General features: G+C 39.0%; 1 protein-coding gene across 3 annotated transcripts; it reads left to right on the forward strand.

The window, feature by feature from the left end:
• Positions 1-1,664: 1,664 nt before the first annotated feature.
• On the forward strand, positions 1,665-23,748 carry TRIM34 (tripartite motif containing 34). 3 transcript variants are annotated; one of them, XM_025459247.3, is made up of 8 exons: positions 1,666-1,959; positions 7,313-7,800; positions 8,663-8,758; positions 9,526-9,756; positions 18,315-18,337; positions 19,587-19,687; positions 19,993-20,019; positions 20,393-23,748. In XM_025459247.3, exons 2-8 carry the CDS (start codon positions 7,381-7,383, stop codon positions 20,956-20,958), a joined length of 1,464 nt encoding a protein of 487 aa, XP_025315032.1. In that variant the 5' UTR covers positions 1,666-1,959; positions 7,313-7,380; the 3' UTR covers positions 20,959-23,748. The 3 variants fall into 3 exon arrangements, with proteins under 3 accessions (XP_025315033.1, XP_025315034.1, XP_025315032.1); XM_025459248.3 differs by lacking the exon at positions 19,993-20,019 and having other exon boundaries at positions 1,665-1,959; XM_025459249.3 differs by lacking the exons at positions 19,993-20,019; positions 20,393-23,748 and having other exon boundaries at positions 1,665-1,959; positions 19,036-19,687.
• The last annotated feature ends 766 nt before the right edge of the window (positions 23,749-24,514 follow it).

Here is a 24,514-nt window from a genome sequence, read left to right on the forward strand (position 1 = left end):
CGTAAGAATCACCTGGAGAGACTACATCAAAATAAAAAGCTTTTGCACACACACACACACACACACACACACAAAGCTTTTGCACAGTGAAGGAAACAATTTACAAAACTAAAAGGCAACCTAGGGAGGGATACTTGCAAATGCCATATTTGATAATAAAAAGCTGGTATCCAGAATATATAAAGAACTTACAAAACCCTATACCCCCTCAAAACAAATAATCCAACTAAACATTGGGCTGAAGACATCAGTGGACATTTCCCCAAAGAAGAACAGTCTCTCAACCTCAGCACTTGGGACATTTTTGTTTTGTTTTGTTTTTGTTTTTGTTTTTATTTTATTTATTTTATTTTATTTAATTTTTTAAATAATAAATTTATTTTTTTATTGGTGTTCAATTTGCCAACATACAGAATAACACCCAGTGCTCATCCTGTCAAGTGCCCCCCTCAGTGCCCGTCACCCACTCACCCCCACCTCCCGCCCTCCTCCCCTTCCACCACCCCTAGTTCGTTTCCCAGAGTTGGGAGTCTCTCATGTTCTGTCTCCCTTTCTGATATTTCCTACCCATTTCTTCTCCCTTCCCCTCTATTCCCTTTCACTATTATTTATATTCCCCAAATGAATGAGACCATATAATGCTTGTCCTTCTCCGACTGACTTACTTCACTCAGCATAATAACCTCCAGTTCCATCCATGTCGAAGCAAATGGTGGGTATTTGTCATTTCTAATGGCTGAGTAATATTCCATTGTATACATAAACCACATCTTCTTTATCCATTCATCTTTCGATGGACACCGAGGCTCCTTCCACAGTTTAGCTATTGTGGACATTGCTGCTAGAAACATTGGGCTGCAGGTATCCTGGCGTTTCATTGCATCTGTATCTTTGGGGGTAAATCCCCAGCAGTGCAATTGCTGGGTCGTAGGGCAGATCTGTTTTTAACCCTTTGAGGAACCTCCACACAGTTTTCCTGAGTTGCTGCACCAGTTCACATTCCCACCAACAGTGCAAGAGGGTTCCCTTTGCACTGGCAAGTGATGCAGAGCATTTTCTCATGTGCATGTTGGCCATGTCTATGTCTTCCTCTGTGAGATTTCTCTTCATGTCTTTTGCCCATTTCATGATTGGATTGTTTGTTTCTTTGGTGTTGAGTTTAATAAATTCTTCATAGATCTTGGAAACTAGCCCTTTATCTGATACGTCATTTGCAAATACCTTCTCCCATTCTGTAGGTTGTCTTCTAGTTTTGTTGACTGTATCCTTTGCTGTGCAAAAGCTTCTAATCTTGATGAAGTCCCAATAGTTCATTTTTGCTTTTGTTTCTTTCGCCTTCATGGATGTATCTTGCAAGAAGTTACTGTGGCCGAGTTCAAAAAGGGTGTTGCCTGTGTTCTCCTCTAGGATTTTGATGGAATCTTGTCTCACATTTAGATCTTTCATCCATTTTGAGTTTATCTTTGTGTATGGTGCAAGAGAGTGGTCTAGTTTCATTCTTCTGCATGTGGATGTCCAATTTTCCCAGCACCATTTACATTTTGGACTGGAGAATTCCTTGCTGTGGGAGCCGTCCTGTGCACTGTAGAACAGTTAGCCGTACCCCTAGCTTCTACCCACTAGATGGCAGTAGCACCCCCCCAGGTATGACCACCAAATTTGTCCTCAGACTTTGCCAAACATCCCTTGGGACAAGCCCTGGCCTCCCCCACTTGAGAACCACTGAGTTAAAGCATTTTTCTTCCGCTCTACAGGACTGCTGCCTGTTGGGCCCAGAAGCTCCTTCCCCTGTCATCTTCCTTTCGGCTCTGAGGATTTCACTTTCGTTTCCAAGCCAGCAGCTCAGAAGGAGCTACGCAGACCCAGCACTTGTTTGGTGAGGAAATGCTGAGGACGCCTGCCCTGGCTGTTCTTCACCACTTAAATCGGGAGTCAAGACTTCTCTGCTGGGGCCTACAGGTGCGTTGGGGAAGTTAATAAGGGTCTGTGTGTGGAGAGGGAGAGGGTAGGAGAAGCTAGAAAGAAGGTACTATACCAAGTTATGTGAGTTTTTTGTGTGGCCCAGACTTGCTCTGACGGGAATCGAAGTCAGCTTGCCAACTTCCTGCTCTGAATGCAGACAGATGGTGGCCTTGACTCTGGAGAGGATGGCCTAGAGAGAAAGGAACGCCCAAGAGATGGTGGGCATTGTTTCTTTCCTGGAGGGGCCCTTCTTTCTCCAGCCTGTGTCCATCCTCATCCCCTTTCTATTCTCTAGTTTGAATTATCTAACTGGCTGAAGAGAATTGGGTCCGTTTCCTCTCTTGCTCTCTATCTCTCTTTCTCAAAGATGAACAGAAAGTATTTTCTCTTCTGCCCACGTCTACCTGCTTGAAAAAAAGCTGGCAAAAGAGGTCCTTGTGTTCCAAATGTTTGAAAGCCCAAGCTCCTAGAGTGGAGCATGAGACAGAATGGAGTTTGGGGGGCATGACTGGGGTAATATTGAAGCTGATTCTCTCATTCTTCTCTGGCAAACCAACCAAGGGGCTGTCTATGGCCTTGCTGACATCTCCTTAGCTGCTGGTCTGTGGAGTGATGTGCCTGCCACCTGTCTCTGTGGCCCCCTGTCACCCTGTGTTCTTGGGAGTGCCAATCTCAGGAGTATCCTTGCAACTTTCCAGAATAGGCCCAAGTACTCTTGCTTCCAGTAGCCCACTGACCCATCCTTACCTGCCTTAGGGCTCTTTCTTCATCATTCTTCCTCTGTAGACACACTTTTGCATGGTTACCTCAATTCTTTACTATTTTTCTTCATTCAGAACTAATTAACAGGGGTTGATTATTGCTCAAAAGGGGCCATACACAGTGATGGATTTATTCTGACACATGCCCATTCCATCCTGTTCTCCGGTCTCCCCGGGAGTCTATGGTTTACTCCTGGATAGGGTACCTTTCTGCTCAGACACTAATTGTGCCCCACGGTCCAAAACAAAGCCCAGCACATTGGAAAAAACAGATTTATTATTTCTTTCTTTATTTAAACAATTGATTCATAGGACCTAAAGCTGCTGGTTTAAAAAAAGTGCAATGAATATGCATTCGACATGCACTAAATGTTAAATACATAATAAGATCTTATGGTCTAAAAAAAAATTAAAAAAAAAGATCTTATGGTCTACTTGGGGAGAGATTGTACACAAACAAATAATGGATATGTACACAAGAAGGTGACTAATATTATGGGGTAACAGTTTGTAAGTGTCAAATGCAGTGACCTGATAAAGGCCTCGTAACTGTAAGTAGTTTTCATAAAGGCCTCATTATGAGGAAATATTTGAGTAGAATCTTAAGAATGTGAGGGATTTAAAGGCTTTAGTATGGGTTTCCTACCAAGAGTGAAAGGAGGTCCGTGTGGGCTGGGGCAGAATAAGCAGGGAGAAGAGAAGGGGGTGGCCTCAGGTGTTAGAGGCAGGAGGAGGCGGTATATAATGTGGCCCTGACTAGACGGTGGGGATGATGACTGTCTCATGCTGGATGACATGTATTTGAGCCAAGTAAGGGTGACAGGACTGGTACTTGCTTTGAGGAACATTCTACTCAATGATGTAAGAACAGAGATGGTAGCAAACTGAGGAAGGGCAGTGATAGTTTCAGGGAGAATAGTTTCCCAGAATCCATGCAGGAAGACATATGGCTCCTGACAGGATAATGGTAGTGGAAATGATTGGAACTAGTTTGAAGAAAACATTCTTAGCATCCTCTGATGAACTAATGAGACCAGGAACAATGTAATAAAAGTGGTCCTGTTACAGAATGACTTTTTTTAATTGACTTGCTAAAAATATTACTTTTTAAAAATATATTTGCCAGACAGCTTGAGCTCTTGGAGAGAGGGTCATGTATGGGGGGTTGAGAGGGGGAATGCAAATTTAGTCCTGAATCCTAAGGAGTTTCTGAAGCAGGAACTCCCAATATAGAGTTATGGGGAGGGGAACCACAATATTTCTGAGCTCCCCAGGTCTCTTCATGTCAAAAATAGGTCCTACTTCCCCCACTGGAAGTTTCTGGCCCATGAAACCAAGAAAAGTGGCGAGGATGCTGTTTGAAAATTCAGAGAACATCCTTTCCTGCACACCACTTCCTGGAGATGCTTATTTTACTATGTGACCTGCAGAGAGGCATAAAGTTGCATTATCATGAGTCCAGATGTTAGGAGAAGACTCAAGTATAGGATATAATCATCTGACACTTGTGACAGCCAGCTGACCGGGGACTTCCATCAGGCAGATACTACTTGTATTCCCTTCCTATCTTCCTGACCACTGCTGGACTCTCAGGTCACTCTTGGACTTTGGTGGGGTCACTACCTATGTGTGGGGGACTGGCTCCTTTATACCATCTTCCTTCTGTGGCCAGTGTGGTGGCAGCTAATTTGACATCAATTTCTTGTAGCCCCACTGTGAACCTGAGGTTTATAACCCCATGGTAGAGTTCATGGTCCACTCCCCTATAGACTTTAGTTGTTTCTCAGCATTGGTTGGATTCTGAATAGAATGAAGGATAACAGAGAACCCCATCCCTATGGTTGGCTTATAGCTTCAGTTGTAAGCAGAGGTGGATATTATCATGTGTAAACCCCTGGTCTTGCCAGTCATTAAAGCCTGATCTGACCAAAGTCATTGTAACTAGGAGCTAATAACATATGGCCTTTGGACAATTTTCAGTATCTGTACCATTGGCTAGATAACATTGGCCAGCCCACATTCAGCTTTATTTTTCACCAGGTTCACTTCATGGGTGATTGGAGAAGTGACATATTTCTGGACCTAACTTTATCTTAATACAGCTTCCATCATGCCCCTATTTTTCTCTTTTTAGGGGAAAGGGAAGATTATAGTTTGTTACACAGCTGAGTTCTTTTATTTCAACTGTGTTAGCTTCCTAAGGTTTTATAATAAATTATGGGTTAAAACAGGAATTTATTCTTCCACAGTTCAGGAAACAAGTCGAAAGTCAAGATGTTGGCAGAGTCGGTTTCTTCTCTAGGTAATAAGGGAGAATCTTGTTTCATGTTTCTCTCCTAGCTTCTGGTTAGTGGTTTCGTGAAATCCTTGGTGTCCCTTGCCTTGCTGTTGCATTGCTCCAGTGTTGGCCACCATTGTCACATGGCCTTTCTTCCCTGTATGCCATGTTCCCTTTCTTCTTCTTAAAGGACACTTGTCACTGGATTTAGAGCCCATCCTATTCCAGTATTACCTCATCTTAACTTGATTACATTGGCAAAGACTTTATTTCCAAAAAATATCACATTCACACAAGTGATATCGATATGGGGGATAGAATTCAATTATTTAAAACAGGTATCATAACATTAATATCTACTGAGATCTTCCCTTTTTTTTGCCTCACAGTTTCTTGTCCATAATGAACCCAGGTTCTGAGAATCAGCAGTGTCACCATGTTACCACTCTGTGATGCCTTCTGACTGACTACCACCAATAGTTTTAGGTTTGGGTTGCCATTCCCATTCATATGATTTAGCAGGTTGTAAACCAGTCAGGTTCAGGTAGCTTATCTGGGGCATACAGGACAGGAGATACAGCATAGCATCATGACCTTCTCATGTCAGTCATGAGGGTCCACACAGTGATATGGAAGGTACTTTATCCCCTTCAAGAGGTTACTTGTTAGAAAACAAGACCAGGTGGTATGTATGAAACTAACATGGCTTAGGTAAGTCTTGGGGCAATAGATTGATTACCTGGTAAGAGTCATGAGAGGAGCTTCCAAGACCCTACCAGCAAATATTTCATTACAAGAGTAACAACCCACTTGTGGAAGCAGAGGTCTGTACCTTTGAAAAATAATAAAAATAAGTCAAAGTACTAGAAGAAGGTAATGCCAGTATCTTTTTTTGTGGGAGAAAGGATGTAAGCCTGATGATGACTTTTTTTTTGTTACATATCCAACCCAACTCCCAATCTTGTCTCTTTTCTCTTACCTTCTCTCTCAGCTTCATCTGCTTCTCTGTATTCCCTCCAGCAGCCTGTCCTACAATTCCTATCACTGATCCCTGCTTTTTGGAGAGAGACTGTCTCTTTTACATCATTTAGAAAGTGTGACTCTTTTGGTCTCTACAGGCGCATTAATGCCAAAAGCTTAGCAAATCTCGGCACACCAGGCATATGGGCATTTTAAAACCTGTACGTGTTGTATTTTCCATCAGCAGGGCATTCATACATGTGAATTCTTTTCTCTAGAATGTGTTTTTCCTCTTTCTCATTCCATATCCCTTCTCACACCTTTTAGTTAAACCCTTACTTATGCAAGGGGGATATCTTTGACATTCTCCTATTTGGCAAATTATTAGTTCTTCCAAAACATGGACCTCTGGGTGGTAGTGTTTATCACACCTACCAGATGTCTGAATGAGGATCCTGAAGACATTGTATTTACCCTAATTCAACTTAGAGAATGAAATAATCTTTATAAGCTACTTCATTCAATTTAAACAGTTCAATAAAGTACTCATTTCTCAAGGACTTTCATATAAAGAATAAATAGGTTCGATAATTCTTAGTGATAAAATTCTTTCCCTATTGTGGCCTTTGCTATTTCTGTGAGTGTCTCTGGGAGTGAATATGAAAGAATGGAAGGGTTCTATATGGGACAGGCATATTTAGAGGTAAGTATTTCTTATGTTGAAATTATATCTGTGGTCCCAATGTTTATCTATTAGAAAACAGATAATTAATGGAACAAAAGGATGAAAGGATGATTAAAAGAAAGAATTTCATTACCTAAGGAGAAATGAGGAGGTTCTTTATAAATTAATCAAAGGTTGTGTTCCTGTGCATTCTAGGTACTAGAGATACAGCAGTGAATAAAAACAAAGTGCCTGATCTATGTAGGGATTAGATTTTACGGGGAGGATATTTAAGGAAAAGATGTCATATATCATATAATATAATAAGAAAAAATGGCAAATGTACAACAAATGGTATATTAGTAATTGTGCTATAGATAAAGTAATCATATTAGGTCCTTCTGATGAAAAAAATATTTAAGGAAAGGGTTGAATGAAGTGTAAGAGGAAGTCATGCAAATATCAAGGGGAGGATCATTCCAGGCTGAAAGAAGAACAATTGCAGAAGAAGCCTGAGGCATTAGCAGCTTTACCAGGCCACTGAATTTCATTGCTGTTTCTTCTTTTTTTTCCCTCTTTCTTTTTGTCCTTCCAACATTTCAGTCTTGGCCAATCCTTAATATCTGCACAATTATGATTCTTTTACATTTCTGCCAATCTTACCTTATCCTTTTTCAATCTGTCCAGCCATCCAGGAACTTTTAAGCAAGAAGAGGCTCAGGAGCAAATATAGGAAGAGCCAAGGAAGACGTACTATGGCTTTAAAAATCTTGAACATACAGGATGAGGTATCCTGTCCCATCTGCCTGGAGCTTTCGACAGAATCCCGGAGTCTAGACTGTGGTCACAGCTTCCGTCAAGGCTGCATTGCTGTGAATAATAAGGAGGCAGAGATCAGCCCCAGAGGGGAAAGCACCTGTCCTCTGTGTGGTGTCAGATACTCACTCAGTAACCTATGGCATAATCAGCATCTGGTCAACATAGTGGAGAGAATCAGAATGTTTGAGTTGAACCCAGAAGAGTTGCTGAAGAGAGACCTCTGTGTGCGCCATGGAAAGAAGCTCCTGCTCTTCTGTAAGGAGGATAGAAAGGTCATTTGTTGGCTTTGTGAGCGGTCTCAGGAGCACCGGGGACACCAAACATTCCTCGTGGAGGAAGTAGTCAAGGAGTATCAGGTAAGGCCCAGGATGGAGGGAGACAGGAGGGAAGATGGTACTTGGTGGGAAATCTCACCTTTCCATCCTTCTTTACTCACCTTGGCACCATGAGACTGAGCCCTGTAATATTCCAGGTATGTTTCTATGCTAAGCTTCCAATGCCTAAAGGACAATTCTGCTTATTCCTTACACTTACATAAACGGTGAGCCTTGGGGGGCTTGGATGGCTCAATTAGTTAAGTCTCCGATTCTTGGTTTCAGCTCATTTGTGATCTCAGAGTCATGAGATTTAGCCCCACATGGGGCTCTGCTCTCAGCAAGGAGTCTCTTCCCCTTTCTCTCTCCCTCTGCCCCTCCCCCACCCCCACTCTAACAAACACACACATATTCTGTCTCTAACATAAATCAATAAATCTTAAAAAAAATAAAGAATGAGCATAGAATCTAGAGCCTAGACTCTTGGCCAAGAGTGAGAAGTTTTCCTTTTTTCTCTTTTGTTATATGAGTCAGGGATTCCTTTCACAAACTTGGCTCTCATAGTTCCCCTCAGCAGGATGATTGCTGTTCCAACCTTGTGGATTGGATGTGGAAAGAGTGTCAGTAAGAGTATGGGATTTTTCTTGTTACAGCAGGATCAATCTTCTATGAAAAGAGAGAATTAGGCTACTCTTGGTGAGGGATGGTGACTTCCACCACCCAGGTACAAATGATGTATTCTCCTTAGCTTTTCTCTCATATCATAGATTCTAATCACTGTTTCTGTTAACTGGTCTCTTCTGAGATCAGCATGATTTCTTCTCCATTCATTCTTTGCTGAGAAAGCTCATAGGTTGATGATGTCTCCTAATGTGAGTCGTCTGATGTGACTTTTCTCTCACAGGAGAATCTCCAGGCAGCTGTGGAGAGGCTGAGGAAAGAGCAGCAGAAAGCTGAGAAGTTGGAAACTGATATCAGAGGAGAGAGGACTTCCTGGAAGGTAGGAAGAGATGCTTTCTGATGGGTTTTTGACACAGGAATCTTGGCAGGACCTTCAGTCCAAATCACAAGGAAGCCCCTTCTTTTTTCCCTGACACCGAATGCATCCAGAAGCTATTTGATTCTTTGTCCTGTCTCAGTTACAATTGAGGGTTGGAGAGTGGACATGTTACAAGTACACACAGGGATTTGGAACTGAGCATAAAGACAGATTCTTTGGTGAGGAAGGATAGAGAATTCTGTCTTCCATTCCTCTTTTCCAATGAAGCTCTGATACCTTTGGTGAAGGACTCTGGACAAAGGACCAAGATTTTCCCTAAGGTTTAAACTTGGAAATGTGGTAATGCAGGGAGATGTCAATGTCCAATACAGCCACATACAACTTAAAGCCTCATTTAGGTATTACATTTCATCCCAGGGTTGGCCTGGATAAGACAGTCTGAGGCTTGCTTTGGTTGGGTGACTGGGTGACTGGCACTGAGGGGGGCACTTGACGGGATGAGCACTGGGTGATATGCTATATGTTGGCAAATTGAACTCCAATAAAAAAATAATTAAAAGACAGTCTGAGGCTTGCTTTTTGGTATGTACTAAAGGGAAAACAGTAGGAAAAATACCCAGCTTTCCCAAAAATTGACCCCATGCCTCCATTTCCCTCTTGATTAGAACTCAGTGAAAAAATATTTCTTTTCCTGGCTCGTAATCCCTTACACAGTAGGCTTTCAGGCAGATAGATTCTTTATCTCTTTTGTTTGTTTAATCTTGCAGTACCAGATACAGACTGAGAGACAAAGAATTAGAACAGAATTCAATCAGCTTAGAAGCATTTTGGACAGTGAAGAGCAGAGAGTTCTGCAAAAATTAGAAGAAGAGGAAAAGAGGATACTGGATAACTTGGCTGAGGGTGAGGCTGAGTTGGCTCAGCAGAACCAGTTGGTGAAAGAGCTCATCTCAGATCTGGAGCATCGCAGTAAATGGTCAACAGTGGACCTGCTGCAGGTAAGAAGAATCCCCCAATTTGGAATTCTTGAAACAGAATTTATGTTACTTTCATTTCTGTGTCTTTGGGCTCTGATCTCAGTGTTGACACTACAAGGTTCCTTTGGCTTTGTGAAGCCCCTCTTTGCCATCCATTCAAAATATCATGGACCGTTTAATATAAGCATTGCAGGGGAGTGTCCTACTTTATTATTTTATGAAGTAAGGAAATACACTTGAAGATCCATGGTATCCAGAGATATTCTCTATACCCCTATTATCTGTGATCCAGTGTTGGACATTTGTCAAACTTTTTTCATTTATTTTAGCTACAGGAAAATACATGCATTTTCAGGTTTAAGAAATGAATCCTTTTTTTTTAAATTAAAAAATCTGTATTTATTATTATAAATTTCTCCTCTTAGATTTTTTTTTAAGTATAAAGAGAAAGAACATTGAGCCTTTTCTTAGGAGGATGGGAAATATATGGATAGGATGTGTCATACTTGAGTGGTAAGATTCTGTGTGCAAGTGTGTATATGAGTGTATGTGTATGTCAGAAAGGTTGCTGGTGTCAGGAAATTATGTTGGTGCAAACCTATAGAGACTTGAGAGAACAATTTGAACTAACATTAAAATTTATATACTATTTTTGAAGCATTATTAGTGTGACTATGATCCTGAGTCATGATGTATGATGGTCATTAAGGGAATTCCAGAATTTTCATATTTTTTGCTTGATTTCCTGTCTATTTCTTCCCTTTCTTTGCTGTATTTCCAAAATACTTTTTAAAATTCTTGTTATCAAGCAGAAGGATAATTGATTTTCACATTTTGGCTTGTTTCCTTTCTCTCTGATACTTGCATTTTAGTCCTTTCTTTTTTCTTTATGCTTTTTTTAGTTCCCTTTTTTCTTCTTTTTTTGCTTTCAGATTAGTTTGTGATAGAGGTTAATAACTCTTCTTCTTCTTTTTTTTTCTTCTATCAGAATCACCTGAAGTGCTATTTTAACTTTAGGTCCTCAGATCCATTGTAGTAAAATAGCTTTTGCATTTTTTAAAATATTTTATTTATTTACTCTTGAGAGACACAGAGAGAGAGAGAGGCAGAGATATAGAGGGAGAAGTAGGCTCCCGGAAGGGAGCCCTATGCAGGACTCCATCCCCAGACCCGGGATCATACCCTGAGCTGAAGGCTGATGCTCAAATGCTGAGCCACCCAGGTGTCCCACCCAGCCTTTGCATTTTTTACCAGGATCTGTAAGTGATTATATCACCAGACAAACTTTAATAAACTTACAATAGATGTTTTCAACAAATTGGGCTGGGAAAACAATATCCACAAGCCAAAATATAAAGGTAGACCCCTGCTTCACATCATATACAAAAATTAACTCAAAGTAGATAAAAAAATCTAAAAGTAAGGAAAGTGCAAAAATTATAAGACTCTTAGAAGAAAACATAGGTAGAAATCTTTGTGACTTGGAATTAGGCAATAGCTTCACAGATATGGTGCTTAAGAACACTAGCAACCAAAAATAAGGTAAATTGGAGCTCATCAAAATTAAAAATTGTGCTTCAGAGGACACCATGTAGAAAGTGAAAACAACATCTCACAGAATGGGAGAAAATATTTTCAAATCATACATTTGATAAGGTTTAATATTCATGATATATAGAAAACCTCTTACAACTCAACAATAAAAAAGACAACCTAGGGTGCCTGGGTGGCTCAGTCAGTTAAGCATCTGACTTTCGAATTTATCTTTTTTAAAATTTTTATTATTTTTTAAATTATTTTTTCATTGGAGTTCAATTTTCAACATGTAGCATATCGCCCAGTGCTCATCCCGTCAAGTACCCCACTCAGTGCCCATCACTCAGACACCCCAACCTCCTTCCCCCCTTCCTTTCCACCACCCCTTGTTCTTTTCCCAGCGTTAAGAGTCTCTCATGTTCTATCTCCCTCACTGATATTTCCCACTCATTTTCTCTCCTTTCCCCTTTATTCCCTTTCACTATTTTTATTTTTATTTTTTTAAAATATTTTATTTATTTATTCATGAGAAACACACACACACAGAGGCAGAGGGAGAAGCAGGCTCCATTCAGGGAACCGGCCGTGGGACTCGATAACGGGTACCCAGGATCACACCCTGGGCTGAAGGCAGACGCTAAACCGCTGGGCCACCGGGGCTGCCTTTCACTATTTTTTAATATTCCCCAAATGAATGAGAACATACAATGTTTGTCCTTCTCCGATTGACTTACTTCACTCAGCATAATACCCTCCAGTTCCATCCACGTTGAAGCAAATGGTGGGTATTTGTCGTTTCTAATGGCTGAGGAATATTCCATTGTATACATAGACCACATCTTCTTTATCCATTCATATTTTGATGGACACCGAGGCTCCTTCCACAGTTTGGCTATTGTGGACATTGCTGCTAGAAACATCGGGGTGCAGTTGTCCCGGCGTTTCATTGCATCTGAATCATTGGGATAAATCCCCAACAGTGCAATTGCTGGGTCGTAGGGCAAGTCTATTTTTAACTCTTTGAGGAACCTCCACACAGTTTTCCAGAGTGGCTGCACCAGTTCACATTCCCACCAACAGTGTATGAGGGTTCCCTTTTCTCCGCATCCTCTCCAACATTTGTGGTTTCCTGCCTTGTTAATTTTCCCCATTCTCACTGGTGTGAGGTGGTATCTCATTGTGGTTTTGATTTGTATTTCCCTGATGGCAAGTGATGCAGAGCATTTTCTCATGTGCATGTTGGCCATGTCTATGTCTTCCTCCGTGAGATTTCTCTTCATGTCTTTTGCCCATTTCATGATTGGATTGTATGTTTCTTTGGTGTTGAGTTGAATAAGTTCTTTATGGATCCTGGATACTAGCCCTTTATCTGATAGGTCATTTGCAAAAATCTCCCATTCTATAGGTTGTCTTTTAGTTTTGTTGACTGTATCCTTTGCTGTGCAAAAGCTTCTAATCTTGATGAAGTCCAATAGTTCATTTTTGCTTTTGTTTCTTTTGCCTTCGTGGATGTATCTTGCAAGAAGTTACTGTGGCTGAGTTCTAAAAGGGTGTTGCCTGTGTTCTCTAGGATTTTGATGGAATCTTGTCTCACATTTAGATCTTTCATCCATTTTGAGTTTATCTTTGTGTATGGTGCAAGAGAGTGGTCTAGTTTCATTCCTCTGCATGTGGATGTCCAACTTTCCCAGCACCATTTATTGAAGAGACTTTCTTCCAATGGATAGTCTTTCCTCCTTTATCGAATATTAGTTGGCCATAAAGTTCAGGGTCCACTTCTGGATTCTCTATTCTGTTCCATTGATCTATGTGTCTGTTTTTGTGCCAGTACCACACTGTCTTGATGACCACAGCTTTGTAGTACAACCTGAAATCTGGCATTGTGATGCCCCCAGATATGGTTTTCTTTTTTAAAATTCCCCTGGCTATTTGGGGTCTTTTCTGATTCCACACTAATCTTAAAATAATTTGTTCTAACTCTCTGAAGAAAGTCCATGGCATTTTGATAGGGATTGCATTAAACGTGTACATTGCCCTGGGTAACATTGCCATTTTCACAATATTAATTCTGTCAATCATGAGCATGGAATATTTTTCCATCTCTTTGTGTCTTTCTCAATTTCTTTCAGAAGTGTTCTATAGTTTTTAGGGTATAGATCCTTTACCTCTTTGGTGAGGTTTATTCCTAGGTATCTTATGCTTTTGGGTGCAATTGTAAATGGGATTGACTCCTTAATTTCTCTTTCTTCAGTCTCATTGTTAGTGTATAGAAATGCCATTGATTTCTGGGTATTGATTTTGTATCCTGCCACGCTACCAAATTGCTGTGTGAGTTCTAGCAATCTTGGGGTGGAGGCTTTTGGGTTTTCTATGTAGAGTATCATGTCATCAGCGAAGAGGGAGAGTTTGACTTCTTCTTTGCCAATTTGAATGCCTTTAATGTCTTTTTGTTGTCTGATTGCTGAGGCGAGGACTTCCAGTACTATGTTGAATAGCAGTGGTGAGAGTGGACATCCCTGTCTTGTTCCTGATCTTAGGGGAAAGGCTCCCAGTGCTTCCCCATTGAGAATGATATTTGCTGTGGGCTTTTCGTAGATGGCTTTTAAGATGTCGAGGAAAGTTCCCTCTATCCCTACACTCTGAAGAGTTTTGATCAGGAATGGATGCTGTATTTTGTCAAATGCTTTCTCTGCATCTAATGAGAGGATCATATGGTTCTTGGTTTTTCTCTTGCTGATATGATGAATCACATTGATTGTTTTACGGGTGTTGAACCAGCCTTGTGTCCCAGGGATAAATCCTACTTGGTCATGGTGAATAATTTTCTTAATGTGCTGTTGGATCCTATTGGCTAGTATCTTGTTGAGAATTTTTGCATCCATGTTCATCAGGGATATTGGTCTGTAATTCTCCTTTTTGGTGGGGTCTTTGTCTGGTTTTGGAATTAAGGTGATGCTGGCCTCATAGAACGAATTTGGAAGTACTCCATCTCTTTCTATCTTTCCAAACAGCTTTAGGAGAATAGGTATGGTTTCTTCTTTAAACGTTTGATAGAATTCCCCTGGGAAGCCATCTGCCCTGGACTCTTGTGTCCGAGGTTTTTGATGACTGCTTCAATTTCCTCCCTGGTTATTGGCCTATTCAGGTTTCCTATTTCTTCCTGTTCCAGTTTTGGTAGTTTGTGGCTTTTCAGGAATGTGTCCATTTCTTCTAGATTGCCTAATTTATTGGCGTATAGCTGTTCATAATATGTTTTTAAAATCGTTTGTATTTCCTTGGTGTTGGTAGTGATCTCTCCTTTCTCATTCATGATTTTATTAATTTGAGTCTTCTCTCTCTTCTTTTTAATAAGGCTGGCTAATGGTTTATCTATCTTATTAATTCTTTCAAAGAACCAACTCCTGGTTCTGTTGATATGTTCCACAGTTCTTCTGGTCTCGATTTCGTTGAGTTCTGCTCGAATTTTAATTAACTCTCTTCTTCGGCTGGGCGTGGGGTCCATCTGCTGTTTTTTCTCTAGCTCCTTTATGTGTAAGGTTAGCTTTTGTATTTGAGTTCTTTCCAGTTTTTGAATGGATGCTTGTATTGTGATGTATTTCCCCCTTAGGACTGCTTTTGCTGCATCCCAAATATTTTGAACGGTTGTATCTTCATTCTCATTAGTTTCCATGAATCTTTTTAATTCTTCCTTAATTTCCTGGTTGACCCTTTCATCTTTTAGCAGGATGGTCCTTAACCTCCACGTGTTTGAGGTCCTTCCAAACTTCTTGTTGTGATTTAGTTCTAATTTCAAGGCATTATGGTCTGAGAATATGCAGGTGATGATCCCAATCTTTTGGTATCGGTTCAGACCCGATTTATGACCCAGTATGTGGTCCATTGTGGAGAAAGTTCTATGTGCACTTGAGAAGAATGTGTATTCAGTTGAGTTTGGATGTAAAGTTCTGTAGATATCTGTGAAATCCATCTGGTCCAATGTATCATTTAAAGCTCTCGTTTCTTTGGAGATGTTGTGCTTAGAAAACCTATCAAGGGTAGAAAGAGCTAGATTGAAGTCACCAAGTATAAGTGTATTATTATCTAAGTATTTCTTCACTTTGGTTATTAATTGGTTTAAATATTTGGCAGCTCCCACATTCGGGGCATATATATTCAGGATTGTTAAGTCCTCTTGTTGGATAGATCCTTTAAGTATGTTGCTCTCTCTGTCTTAAATAAATAAATCTTTTTTTAGAAAAAGAGTACTTGAATAGATATTTCCCAGAGAAGATATATAAATAGCCAATAAGCTCATGAAAACATGATTGATATTATTAGCCATCAGGGAAATGTAAAATCAAAACCACAATGATAATTCCACCAAAAAATGGACAATACAAAGAATTGACAAAGAGGTGTAGAAGTTGGAACTTTCATATACTGCTAGTGAAGTTGTAAAGTGTTGAAGCTATTTTGGAAAACTGCTTGGCAGTTCCTCCAAAAGTTAAAGTTACCATATGGCTCAGCAGTTCCATTCCTGGGAATTAAAACAGGTCCACACCTAAGCTTGTATACAGAAGTTCATTGTAGCATTGTTCATAAGAACTCAAAAGTGGAAAGATTAACTGAAGAATGAATAGATAAAATGTGTCATACCCAAACAATGTAATATTGTTTGGCTCTAAAAAGAAATTAACACTAATAGGTGCTATAATGTGAATGAACCTTGAAAACATAAGTGAAAGAAGGCAGACACAAAAGGCCCTTATTGTATGATTCCACTTATATGAAGGTTGTAATTGATAAATCCATAAACACAGATTAGATTAGTAGTTTCCAGAGTCTCTGGAGAGGAGGCAATAGGAAATGATTGCTATTAACAGTAAGGTTTCTTTTTGCAATAATGAAAATATTCTGGAATTTAATAGTGGTGATGATAAATATATATATATATTTAAAGATTTTATTTATTTATTTATTCATGAGACACACACACACACACACACACACACACACACACAGAGGCAGAAACACAGCAGAGAGAGAAGCAGGCACTGTGCAAGGAGCCCGATGTAGGACTTGATCCCCGATCCCAGGATCACCCCCTGAGCCGAAGGCAGACGCTTAACCACTGAGCCACCCAGGCGTCCCATAAATAAACTAAAACCTACTAAATTGTGAACTATAGAAGGTGAATTTTTTGGCATTTTAATTATATATGAGTAAAAACAAAAATCTTGCAGATTTATTCCTTTTCTCTTGTTTATAGTTCATTCACAAGCTCTTCACAGCTCTTTCAACTGCCTTCATGAAGACTCGTGTTTATGTCACTTTTCCAGGCATCTGTTCCACTTATACCAGCTTCAGTTGGTATCTGGTTACTTGTAATAAAAACAGTGCTCAGTAGATAAATATGAATTTGGGGGGTTAACTTCCCACATTTAGATAACAGCTTCAAAGAATGACAAACAGGCCAACCAAGGAACTTACTCTTACACTAGATTAGGGAGTTTGAGTGTTCCTTTCCAACATGTTAAGATATATACTATTGATTGTGATGCTGTCCCTTCATAACCTTGTCCCTTGAAAGTTCTTATAACAACTTTCCTATTATCTGGATCTTCACTGTAGTGATAGGGATGGATCATTTTATCATATGCCTATTGTTTGCTAGAGGTATTATTGTTGTTTGCATGCTGTTGTTACCTTCAACACTGACTCAGAAGTCTGAGCTAACAAAGAAATTCCATACTTAAAAATGGATGAAAAATTAGATGAGATTTTAGGTTAGTTACCTTGGGAATAAGAGGTACTTCTGTTCTTAATGTTCTTATAATAGTATTTTTACATTGGGCCATTTTTAGCAAAACTGGAACAGGAAGAAATAGAAAACCTGAACAGGCCAATAACCAGGGAGGAAATTGAAGCAGTCATCAAAAACCTCCCAAGACACAAGAGTCCAGGGCAGATGGCTTCCCAGGAGAATTCTTCAAACGTTTAAAGAAGAAACCATACCTATTCTCCTAAAGCTGTTTGGAAAGATAGAAAGAGATGGAGTACTTCCAAATTCATTCTATGAGGCCAGCATCACCTTAATTCCAAAACCAGACAAAGACCCCACCAAAAAGGAGAATTACAGACCAATATCCCTGATGAACACGGATGCAAAAATTCTCAACAAGATACTGGCCAATAGGATCCAACAGCACATTAAGAAAATTATTCACCATGACCAAGTAGGATTTATCCCTGGGACACAATTTTGTCAAAAATTTTCCCCTGTGTTTATTAAAATCATCATGTTGTTTTTACTTTTATTCTATTAATCCAGTGAATTATGTGAATTGCTTTTCTTATGTTAAACCAAACTTGCATTTCTGGGATATATCCCACTTGACCATGGTGTATATATCATCTTTCCTATTTTGCTGGATTCAGTTTTTTAGTATATTGTTGAAGAAGTTTACATCTATATTCATAAGAAATACTGGCCTGTAGTTCACTTTTCTTGTGATGTCTTTGTCTTGTTTTTGCATCAGGGTAGTATTGGCTTCATAGAATGAGTTGGGAACTATAACCTCCTTTTCTATTTTTTGGAAGAATTTGTGAAGTATTTCTATTATTTCCACTTTAAATCTTTAGCAAAATTCACCAGTGAAGCCATCTGGGCCTGCCTTCTTCACAGGAAATTCTTTATTTCCAGTCTAATAGCTACATCTTTTAGGAGTATTCAGATTTTCTATTTCTTCTTAAATTAGCACTGATAGTTTGTCTTTCTAGGAATTTGTCCATTTCACGTGGATTATTTAATTTGTTGGCATACAATTGTTCATAGTTTTATATTTCTATTAGTTTTTGTAAAAGTCAGTAGTAATGTGTTCCCTCTCATTCCCAATTTTAATAATTTGTCTTCTCTGTTCTTCATGGTATGTCAGTTTTGTTGATATTGTCAAATAGTTCACATTTGATTTCTCTGATTTTCTCTAGTGTTCTTCTATTCTATCTTTCATTAATCCTGCTCTAATATTTATATACCTTGACTCTTGTTTTCTCTCTTCTTCTAGGACATGAGTGGAATCATGAAATGGTATGTATGGGTGACCATGGGGTGGTGCTTTTGTGTTATGAAGAAAGGATTGTAGCCATATGAGTGTTCTGATGGTCAATCAGAATAAAAAGTCTTCCAAATCAGGGAAATTTGGATGTAGTATTATTTTAAATTGTTGGTCATAGACAAGGATTTAAGTGCTCCATATGTATGGGGAATAGATCACATTCTATGGTGGTGAATTTAGTGGTCAGAGTTCACAGAATTAGGGAAAGTAAGGGTAATAAGGATCAGGGATTTTACTATCAGGCGTCTATGACTTTACTTTGTCCTTGTCTCATTCCTGTATTCCATCCATGCCTATCTTATCACGTGGAGGGCTTCAACAAGCCCTAAAGTAGGTTGTAGGAGCAGCTCCTTTATATTTACTTTGCTTGCATGAGAATATAAAAGACCAGGTCATTCTGCAGGTTCTCTTTAGATTAAAAACAACAACAACAACAACCACAACAACAACAACAACAAAAACCCTGAGCCTCAGGCTTGACCGTGGTGCCATAATTAATCTCTTCCTATTCACACTTGTTAGAAGCTTATATAGGAAAGTAGTTCTTGTGGGTTAAGTTGGCAACCTACCTGGCAACATTAAATTCCTCACAAACACATGAAATACTAACAGTTTGTAGTTTGGTGGTCATAATTTTTCCTTTACCAAGTGTTTTTAACTTTTTTTCCAGAGCACCTGAAATCTCAAATGTTATTTGTGGGGTCACACCACTGGGATTCAGGCTTTGGATGAGGGCACAAGCTCACAGGCTCTCAAAAAGAGACCTGTGGATTTCACATCATAGCTAGCATCTGCAGCCTCACTACTGATCTCTCTGCCTGGGAAGACTCATCTATGGCCTCCTTGAAAGACCCACCGTGATAACTTTCCCACAGACTGCATACATTTTTTAGAGGTAGCAAAGGCTTTTCCTACATGTTATTTCATCAAATTTTCTATTATGTCCATGAGGTATCAAGAAAAAGATTAACTATTCCATTTTTAGAAGAAGAAACTGTTTGAGATGAATACCTTCCCAAGGTTATACAGATAGTAGATGAGAAGGTAGACATGAGCACATTTCTTCTGGCTTCAGCATTAGGACTCTCCCTTCTCCCCAACTCAAGCTTCTCAGGGAGGAGGGTTCAAGTGCATCAGTGGCATGGAAAGAGAGAGGAAGGCAGTCATATTGGAAGGATACACGGTAAGAGAAGTAGGATCAACATTTTTTGTCATGCCTAGGAGTGAGATCTGGACACTGAAGAAGCCAAAAACTGTTTCCAAAAGACTGAAGAGTATATTCCATGCTCCAGATCTGAGCACAATGCTGCGCATGTGTAGAGGTGAGGAGAGCCAGGACAAGATGGGTGAATGTGGGACTCCTGTGGTGTCAGTGACTAAAGTGGGGGGCTGGTATAGTTTCAAAGAGAGAATAGAAAGGAGGAGGGTATTCACAGAAGATGGATATTGCTGAGAGAGATGTGGTTAAATCTAAGGGGGAATGGCTAGATGCCTAGTCCATCCTCTCATTCACCAGTTCATAGCCTCACAGGGCTCCCCTCTGCTGGCCCTACTCTGGAGAAGAGATAGGCATTGGTGCTTAGTCATTTGCTTCTAGTCAGCATCACTGACTCTCTTATCATTTCAGAGCTAACACAAGTCCAGTGCTACTGGGGTAAGAAGAAGTTACTGGTTCTTCAAATCTCTGTGCTCTAATCCCCTTTCAGAAACTTGCGATTTCAGTGAGATCTCATAATCTTAGCTCCATGTGTTAATATATATAATATTCTCTCTCTCTCTCTCTCTCTCTCTCTCTCTCTATATATATATATATATATATATATATCTTTTTTAGCATATATATGTGTGTGTGTGTGTGTGTGTGTGTATGAAATACAATTCTCCAGTGTCTTACTCCTTTCCCCAATCCATCAATACAAGTTCTACCAAATCATTTCCCAAGTTCCCTCTTTATAATGTCAGAAGATAAACCAACCCCATACTTGTCACCTGATCTTACTTTTCTTTCTTTCTTTTTTTTTCTGCAGTGGACATCACACTGAACCCAAGCAACTTAAATCTAAGCCTTGTCCTTTCAGAAGACCAGAGACAAGTGATGTCTGTGCCAATTTGGCCTGTTAAGTTTAGTAATTATGGTATCTTGGGCTCCCAATATTTCTCCTCAGGGAAACACTACTGGGAAATAGAGGTGTCCAAGAAGACTGCCTGGATCTTGGGGGTATACTCTAGAAAACGTTTTCATAATATAAATCTTGGTGTTAGACAAGGCACAGATAATCAAAATGTTTACTCTAGATACAGACCTCAGTGTGGCTACTGGGTCATTGGGTTACAGAATAAATTTGAGTATAAGGCCTTTGAGGAGTCATCTACATCTCTTCCCATGGTCTTGACTATTTCCATGGCTGTTCCTCCCCATCGTATTGGGGTTTTCCTAGACTATGAAGCAGGGATTGTATCATTTCTTAATGTCACAAACCACGGGTCACTCATCTACAAATTTTCTAAATGTTGCTTTTCTCACACTGTGTATCCATACTTCAATCCTTGGAACTGCCCCGGGCCTATCACCCTGTGCCCACCACGCTCCTGAACCTTCTTGACTCCTCATCCACCCCTTGTCTTGGGGCTCATCTGCACCTGAGTTTATGTTCACCATTCTGAACACCTCTTCCTTCCTTTCTCCTTCTTTTATGTTAGAATGTCATAGAATTGTGCAATGCTTTTCTCCATATACTGAACATACAACTTTTACCCTTTTGTTCCTCATTTGATTCAGCTATCTTTATAGTTTTGTTATCATTGTATTTTATTGATTATTCTGTGGGGTTAAGCCTATGTTAAGCCTTGATTTTTTTTTTCATAGATTATTGAGGCTCTGTTCATTATTTTCCTATTGGATAATTTGCATTAATCTACTTTTAAGTTCACTCAGTCTTTCTTTTGTGATTCTAAATTTCTCTTAAGCCAGTCCAGGATTACTTTTTTGAGTGATTAAAGCTTTTAGTTTTACTATTTCAATTAATAAAACTATTTCTATTTGTCTTTTGGAATTTCCTATTTGATGATTATTATAAGCAAGTTTTCTTTAATAGGCTTTACCCTAGTTATGATAGTTACGGTGAAGTTCTTATCTTCCTTGTTGTAAGTCCTGTTTTAAATGCAGTATCTGCATTATCTTGAAGTTGTTCTCCATTGATCACCTTGTTGTTGAGTATGGACTATTTTAGTTTCTCTGTAGGTTAAACCATTTTAACATGTACCTTAAATTCCCCAAGGGGAATTGTGAATGAGATGTAAAGACTCTGGATTCTGTTTATTTTTCTGAAGGATATTTATTTTTCAGGCAATTAATTTGGTTGATCTCAAATTCGAAAATCTCCCCTGCATTTTGCAGCAACTGAAATTTTGATCAGTTCTTTTAGGTCTATTTGGACTCCTCTGTATTCACTTCAAACATATGTTGTTCAAAGAATTGCTCGATTTGTATGTAAAATAAGAGATTTCCTCCTCTGGATCTCTCTTTTACAGGCATTCTCCTACTGGCTGTTATAATAGCCCCAAATCATTCCTCTTGCTTTTCAAGCTAATAAGTCTCTATGCTGCTGAGTTTTAACTGTCCTGCTCACTACCAATTGAGCAAATAAAAAGCCATAAAACCAGGAAAGTCCTTCAATAGTATAGTCCCTTCTTTTAATTGTTTATTACACTGTAGATTCTAAGTGTTTTGTCAGTCTCTAGTGCCTTCATGTTTTTGTTTGTTTTGTTTAATTTTTACAAATGTTCAAAGTTAATAGTGTTGACCTGTAGGGTATGAGTACTCTTTTGTTAGAATAAATACCTCCATTATTTATGGAGGAAACAGAATCTCAGTTTTGCTTCTCTGGATATTCTAAGCTGAAAGTTCAATTTCTGAATTTTAGTGTGTGTTTTTTTTTGTTTTGTTTTGTTTTACAAACTGCCAGATTTTGTTCAAAGTGGTTATACCATTTCTGCAAGTCTGCATATTTCAGGAAGGGAACAGTGATGGTGTGGAATAGGTGGTTAATGCAAAGATATTAAGCATAGGTGTATTTTTCAGTGTATTTGGTTGAAATTGTAGAGGATTGGAGAGCTCAGAGTCCAACTGTGTGACAGGCACAGTACAATGATATTGATTGTAGTGCTCAGAAGAAAAGAACTTTCTTACCCAAAAACTTCTTTTCTGTCTGGTACTTCCTTTCCCAATCCCTCCACAGATCCAAAAATCCATTGTTTCACCTCTCTTCCTCTGAATCTCTTAACTGACCCTACATCCATGGTCAATATCTTGGGACTCTCTTATGAAGCATTAGATTTGCAGCCAAGAAGAATCAGTGGGGAAAGCAGCTCTTGTCAAGATACCTAGAAACTTAGGCAAGCACAATACCTGAATTTACACTTCTCTTACCATAAATACTTTCTCACCAGAGCTGAGTATATTGGTATGTTGCATATTCCAGCTCATTGCATTCTGAGTTACAGGGAAAAAGAAATCTTTCTCAGAGCTCTGTATTTCCCTGCCTTCATTATATCTTCTGCTTGGAAAGGAATCTAATGAAATATCTCTCTATTTGGCCCATGGATTTTTAATACTTTCCCATTTGAGAAAACCTTAGGGTAAAGCAAGAGTTGACACAGTTGAAGTGTATTGATGGGGACAGATAAAAAAATTAATCCAAGAAAGCCATAGGAATAAGACAGAAGTGAAAGATTGATTAGTATTTGTCAAAAAGTGGAAACAACCTAAGAGTCTATCAATGGAATAATGGATAAAGATGTAGTATATATATATATATATATATATATATATATATATATACACACACACACACACAATGGAATAATACTCAGCCATAAAAAGAATGAAATCTTGCCATTCAACAACATAGATGGACCTTGAAGGTGTAATGCTAAGTGAAATAAATGAGAGAAATACAAACACCATATCATTTCACTCAGACATGTAAACTAACAAATAAAACAAGCAAACAACACAAAACTCATAGATAAAGAGATCAGATTGATGGTTGTTAGAGGCAGGAGTTTGGGGGTAGGCAAAATGTGTGAAGGGGGTCAAGAAGTAAAGCCTTCCAGTTATAAAATAAGTCACAGGGATATAATGTATAGCATGGTGACTTCATGTAAAAAGTATTGTGTTACAAATTTGAAGTTGCTCCAAAAGTAAATCTTGAAAGTTCTCATGGGGGGGGGGGGTTCTTGACTTTGTATGGTGATAGATAGTAATTTGATTTACTATAATGAACATTTCACAATGTATACAAATGTTAAATCATTATATTGTACATCTAAACCAATATGATGTATGCTAATTATACTTCAATAAAAATTTATCAAAGGGGAATCATATATATGTTATTGATACCAGAAGAATAACTGAATTATATGATGTGACAGCAACTGTGTTCACAGGAAGAATGGTAGGTTAGAAGCATGATTTATCATCAAGATGTTCCATTCAGAATATTACTTAGCCATTAGAAATGACAAATACCCACCATTTGCTTCAACGTGGATGGAACTGGAGGGTATTATGCTGTGTGAAATAAGTCAATCGGAGAAGGACAAACATTGTATGTTCTCATTCATTTGGGGAATATAAATAATAGTGAAAGGGAATAGAAGGAAAGGGAGAAGAAGTGGGTAGGAAATATCAGAAAGGGAGACAGAACATGAAGACTCCTAACTCTGGGAAACAAACTAGGGGTGGTGGAAGGGGAGGAGGGCGGGGGGTGGGGGTGAGTGGGTGATGGGCACTGAGGGGGGCACTTGACGGGATGAGCACTGGGTGTTATTCTGTATGTTGGCAAATTGAACACCAATAAAAAATAAATTTATTATTTAAAAAAAGAAAAAAAAGGATGTTCCATTCAATTAAAAATATTTTACAGTTATATATATGCATATCTATCACTCCTATGTACAATAACTTCTAATAGATTTGAGGCAATAAGCAACAAAATAGAGAAAGTCTCCCTGACTTCATGAAACTTATAGTTGAGGATGCAGTGTGAGGTAAGTATGGAGATTACCACTGATAAAATCAGTAATACAACCAAGTTTCTCATTGCACTTCTCTCTCTTGCCTTTGACTCATGCATTTTCCTTTT

Source organism: Canis lupus, chromosome 21 (genome assembly GCF_003254725.2).
Source record: "Canis lupus dingo isolate Sandy chromosome 21, ASM325472v2, whole genome shotgun sequence".
In the NCBI taxonomy this organism is placed as follows: domain Eukaryota; kingdom Metazoa; phylum Chordata; class Mammalia; order Carnivora; family Canidae; genus Canis; species Canis lupus.

Bases quoted from the DNA above. Each gene is read 5' to 3' on its own strand.
- TRIM34 (XM_025459247.3), top strand. From the start codon at position 7,381: ATGGCTTTAAAAATCTTGAACATACAGGATGAGGTATCCTGTCCCATC. The intron at 18,338-19,586 runs GTATGTATGGGT...TGTCATGCCTAG, and splicing joins ATGAGTGGAATCATGAAATG to GAGTGAGATCTGGACACTGA. The intron at 19,688-19,992 runs GTGAGGAGAGCC...TTATCATTTCAG, and splicing joins AATGCTGCGCATGTGTAGAG to AGCTAACACAAGTCCAGTGC.